This window comes from Chrysochloris asiatica, unplaced genomic scaffold, assembly GCF_000296735.1.
Source record: "Chrysochloris asiatica unplaced genomic scaffold, ChrAsi1.0 scaffold00160, whole genome shotgun sequence".
Classification (NCBI taxonomy): Eukaryota; Metazoa; Chordata; class Mammalia; order Afrosoricida; family Chrysochloridae; genus Chrysochloris; species Chrysochloris asiatica.
This window is the reverse complement of record NW_006408678.1, coordinates 4,823,874-4,829,681: the sequence shown is the minus strand read 5'-3', so window position 1 is coordinate 4,829,681 and position 5,808 is coordinate 4,823,874. Positions and strand designations below refer to the sequence as shown.

Sequence of the window (5,808 nt, the reverse complement as noted above, 5' to 3'; positions counted from 1 at the left end):
AGGGTAAGTTGAGTCTCTGCAACAGAGACCACATATCCTGCAAAGCCACAAAGATTTACTGTTAGGCTCTTTTCTTTCTTTTTTTTTTTTGTTAGGCTCTTTTCAAAAAAATGTATTGTTGACCTCACAGCTATTAACTGGTTGACCCAGGATTTAGAACAGTTGAATTCTGGAATTCTTCACAATGTGGGCTCATAATACCTTTAAAGACAGTAAATAATTTGTTGGTAAAGACTTATTTTACACAAAGTGATCATGCTGCTCAAACTAAATCTTTTTTTTTTTGGCTCCACACATTTGAAAAGAAAATACTTGTTTCCCCTGCTGTCTAAAAGTATTGTTCCTATGAAAGTTTTCATGAGTTTAAATAGCAGAAAGCGAAGAAGCAATTACCATTAATTTATATGGGAAATTATTTTGAGCATTCTCCACACACAACCTATCAAATCATACCAACTACACATAAAACTTAAAATAACACTTACTGTGTTCACAGGCTCAGTTCAAAGCTATGATGATTTGCTGCTATAATGCTGAGTGTAGTTCCTGGGGAGGGAGCTTGGTTAATCTACTCCTTCTGCTTGGGTCCATGTTGCTTCTTAAACGGCTCACTGCAAAACAAACACTGAACACTCATTTTGCCTTAAAACTTTTTTGCAAATGTGAAAATCCTCTTGGGAATTTTTCCAGCTAGGGAAGGTTCTAATGTTGGTCTTTCATAAAAGCTAAGTGGTGTAAGGTGAACCTTGAAAAGCAAGAGGTAGCCTTATAACTCTTGGCTATTTATGAGGGGTTACGGGAGGAGGGTTCAAAGAATTATAGAAAATGGAATGAAAAGATAATGGAATTTTTCCACACATAATTTTGAAGTGCCCTCATATGTATTTATGCAGATATTTGATTCTGGCCTCGTATCTCTAGATTCATATTGTGTCACTGATTGTTGTTGTTGTTAAGTGCCGTAGTTTTCAAAGAGTGGCTGGTGGGTTTGAACTGCCAACCTCATAGTTAGCAGTCAAGTGCTTATCCTACAGCACCACACCAGGACATATATAAACTCTTTCTATTTTGACTCAACTCATTTTGTCAATGGCACGTGCCCTTTTTCTTCATTCAAACCCAAGGTGCCTAGTAAACTTGGGTTTTTGTTTATGCAACATAAAGTAGAACAAGGCTACAAAAGCAAAACCAGCAAAGGAAAGAGGCACATGGGGTGGGGGCGGCAAACTAAGAGAGACCAGGTATAAGCTTTCTAGACTCCTGTCTCCGTGGAGTCACCTGTTGTGGTAGTTAAGTGCCGTTGAGTCGATTCTGACCCATAGCGACCTTGTGTAGGGTTTCTGAGGAGCAAGCAGCTGGTGAGCTTAAACTGTGACCTTGCAGTTCAAACGACTTTGCAGTCTGGAGCATTAACCCACAGTGCCACACCAGGACTCTGTGGAGTCCCATAGGACATGCTTAATTTCCCAGCAACAAGTTGAGATGTCAAATGAGAAATGCTGCCAACCAAGAAAGCTCAAAAAAGACTGTGTCCAGAGTTTTTATTGTGGGCTAAACACCTTGATAGTGTTTGGGGAAATTCTAGACTCGGGGAAGGAAAGCAGATGTTCAGCATAAAGTATATTGATATTGTTTGTGCAGTTTAGCCATGGTGAGCCACTCTTACCAATTAATGTCTATGGGAACTCTTCTGAAATCTAAGTTCACAAACACCTGCCAATGGCCAACCTTGTAAGCAGGCCTCTCAAAGGATAGCAGTCAGGCCTGCTATTTATTTTAGCTCCTTTTGGCATAAGCTTTTAGAAGCCTAGATTGAGTACTTCTAGAATGTTATTTGCCTCATAATCTATTGGACAAAACAAGGCATAAGCATGGACCAGATTCAGATAGATGGAAAAGTAGATAATTTCTTTTGGAGGGGAGGGAAGAAGACAATATAGAGATGGGTTTTTCTTTCCCTGCAATTTACCACAGACACTACCATCCACTGAAAACAAATTAAAAATCATATATAGCTTTAATTAGTTATTCCTTTGTCTATAATTGTTTGTAGAATTTGCACATATTTTGCATGGATTTTCAGATGTTGATATTTTTTAAAAATTGACTTAAGACAAGTAAATGAGAGGAAAATATGGTTGGGCAGGAATTGCATTGTTATTTTGTTTTCCCAAATTAAAGTCAGCCTTGGTCAATATGAAATTATGTCCTGTTCAGGGATTTTGTTTTTTCTAATTCTGTTTACACATGTTAAGTGTTAGTTACTTTCCAATTAAACTAAGGCAATTTAACATTGTATCCTGTTCTACTTTAAGAGGATGGCTGTGCTTTATCAGAAGGCTGTCTTGGATCTAATCAAGGAGTTGAGATGGAATTGGCACGCTCTTTGTAACTCTGAGAGAACTACTATATGTGGTGCAGATTCCATGCTTTTGGCATTGCAGCTTTCCATGGCAGAGAACAACAAACAGGTTAGTAAACTATATTTGGATCAGCTGTCTTTGCGTGTGTACCTGAGTTTTTGTTGCTGATCATGTTAATAAGCTTAATTATGTTAATTTTTTGTAACATAGGCTTTCCTATGACAATATCAAATGGTATATTTGAAAACGCCTATGTGTGACTGAAGATATTAAGTACTTTGATGAGCAGCACATGGGATCTGAAAAGCTTGTGAGTGGCCATCTAAGGTGCAACTATTGGTCTGTCCCATCTGTAGCAATGAAGAGTGAAGGAAATTGAAGACACATGGAAACAATTAGTCCTGTCAGTGAATGGACCTCCACCTCCATGAGGCCAGAGCCAATTGGTACCTGCTGACCACTACTGAACACACCGACTGCTCTGAAAGGGATCCCATTAGAAGGTCCCGGGTGGCAGAAAACTGAAACAAAATTGAAAACATTAAAAAAAAAAAAAAAGACCAGGCACACTGATCGCCTAGAGACTGGTGGAACTCTGAGCCTATGGCCCGTAGTCACCCTGCAGGTCTGAGTTGAACTAACCTTCATGGCTCAAGTTTCAGCCAAACAATGACTACTAGGTCTGTAAGATGAACAATCATAATAAGGAGGTAATGCATTCAGATAACCAACCATTTAGGCTCAAAAGGGCAGCATTTGTCAAAGGATAAGATTCAGAGTTCAGGAAAGGTTAAGAAAGAAGAAGGAATGGAAATGGGAAACATAGGAAGGAATTAGGATGAATGATGTTAAATTGTGGGGATTGCAGTCTGTCATAAAACAAAAAGTCTATGAATTGTTAGATGGAAAACTGATTTGCTCTGTAAGCTTTCACACAATTAACAATAAAATGCTAAAAGAAAAAAAAAGGATTAAGGCCTTCAGGTGTACAATTTGACATGGGACATGCCTACTAGGGGACTTCAAAAAGTTCATGGAAAATTCAATTATTTTTAATTCCATTTTCCCATGAACTATTTGAAGCCCTATTGTATTTGGTATTGAATGAAAGTCTTAAAGATGCAACTCTTATGGTGGTTATGGTTAAAGTTTATTTTATAAAGCCTTTTGTCTCCAAAAAAAGTTCTAGAAGGCACACATAAATAATGTATATTTAAATATAGCCACAGAGTACTTTATGATTAGTTTAAGTTGGAAATGACTCAACGGCAATAAACAACAATAACGTGGTAGAAATAATTGTTCTCAGGTTAAGCTGTGAAAGAGATCATTTGCGGAGAGTTATAAACAAATATTGGCCTATATGTACCATGGCTGGAAATTCCGATTCTCCTGATCTGCATTGAGACCTTATGAAGTGTGGTTTTTTTGTTTTGTTCTTAAGTCTTCACCAAATGTTTCCTATATAGCTAGCTTGGTGGACTAAACTGTGGCTAAGGGAGTAGGATGAAGTGCTGGTGTGGCGCTGCAGGATAACGTGCTCAACCATAAGGTCTGTTTGAACCTCACCAACTGGTCCTTGGAAACCCTATACAGGGTTGCTATGAGTTGGAACCGACTCCACGGTACTTGGAAACAACCACCACACAAGGGGATAGGATGGTTAGACCAGAGAAGGATGAGCATAGGCTGGAGTGGTAAGAAAATGGTCCTTAGGTTTCATGTGGTCTACTCAAAAGATGGTTAGTGTTTGGATGGGAAGAATTTAGAAGAGGCATGAAGGAAAGGGAAATGTCGTTCAGAAGGGTCCAAAACCTATTGCTGTTGGGTCAGTTGCAACTCATTGTGACTAGAGTTTCCAAGGCTGCAATACTTTGTAGAAGTCCATGGTGGGTGTCAGTGGCTGATTTTTTGGTTAGCAGCTGACTGCTTTAACCACTGTGTCACCAGGACTCCTTAGCAGGGTCCAGAGGGATCAAAATTGCCAGGTCTTGTCTCCTTTCGAGCACCTTGTGGGCTCAGACTGTTAGACTTTCAGTTAGTTGCTGAGTGCTTTACCACTGCACCACCAGGGCTCCAGTGTTAATGTATTTAAAACAACATATATTAAGATAAACTTTTTTATCTTGTTATATGTAGCCAGTCATTCTTCCAAATATATTTATTCACATTTTACTGTACTTGGGGTGTGTGTGTGTGTGTGCTGTGGAGTTGGTTCTGACTCATAGCGACCTGCATAGTGTTTCTGCGGCTGTAAATCTTTATGGGAGCAGAAAACCTCATCTTTCTCCCAAGGAACTGCTGGTAGATTTGAACTGCTAACCTTCTTGTTAGCAGCCCGACTTAAAACCACTACACTACCAGAGCTCCTTATTTATTTATTATCATTTTTTAAGGAGCCCTGGTGGTACTGTAGGATAAGCACTGGAATGTAATTAAAACTCATAGAAAAGCTACCAAACAGTACACTGAATTTCCTTTTACCTAGATTCATCAGTGACTAATACTCTGCCACATGTACATCGTTATTTTTATACTCCCTGTATCCATTATTTTGTGAACGCTTCTGTAGCTTAAGGTACAAGATGTTGCAGGCTTTTCTTGTTATTTTCCTGCCCCAATCCTGGAATCAACATTTCGTTAAAAGCCTTGTTCCTTTTAGGGCAGAATGGTAGTTACCAAGCAAGAGAACTGTGCCTTAGGTCTCTCGGCTTTTACGGCTTCCTGCTGCCAGGTGGATTCCGCCTCAGACTGATTGGAAAGGACGGAGGAGAACTGTGCACAGGATTCCCTAGACTAAGTTTTAATGGAAGCAGATTGTCAGTTCTCTTCTCCTGCAGCGTGGCTGGTAGATTTGAACAGCTGGTCTTTTGGCTTATAGCCAAGTGCTTAACCATTGTGTCACCAAGGCTGCTTGTACACATTGCTACTTGAGTGTTACTGTTTCTAGGCTGTCTCAACAGACAGAGCTAGGAATTATATCTTAAAAAAACAAACAAAAAACACAAACAAGTTTTTACTTCTACCTCTAATTCCAATCTTATTTAGTAATGTTTTTCTCTTCTTCCCCCCTTCCGTATTGTATCTCCTTTTCCCTTGGAGGCTATGCTCTGGATGCTTATTGATTTAATGCTCTTTCAGTTAATTCAGAATATATTTTATGAATTGGAAAGTTAAAGTAAGGGTAACAAACTGCATTCTATGGGAACATTAGCCAAGTCCTTAGCAAGAATTTGAGGAAGATACATGTGGACCATAGCTGTGAACTCAGGGGGTTTGCTCATCCAAAAAGGAACAGTTAGAAATTCATTTGGAAGGGGCATTGTCAGGTTCCAGCATCTCTCTAAGGGGTGACACTTAGAAATCAATGCTATGGATAACACGAATAAAAAGACAGGACTTAATGATCAAGAAATGACACCAGGGGCTGTTTTAGGGCTATCAA

General features: G+C 39.2%; 1 protein-coding gene across 1 annotated transcript in view; it reads left to right on the top strand.

Annotated features, from left to right (window-relative positions):
- The first annotated feature begins 2,318 nt into the window (after positions 1–2,318).
- PARPBP (PARP1 binding protein) overlaps positions 2,319–5,808 on the top strand; it is a 106,742-nt gene continuing 103,252 nt past the window's right edge. The window contains exon 1 of the mRNA XM_006871091.1: positions 2,319–2,471. Coding sequence (XP_006871153.1) covers positions 2,319–2,471 — 153 coding nt within the window. The remainder of the gene's footprint in view (positions 2,472–5,808) is intronic.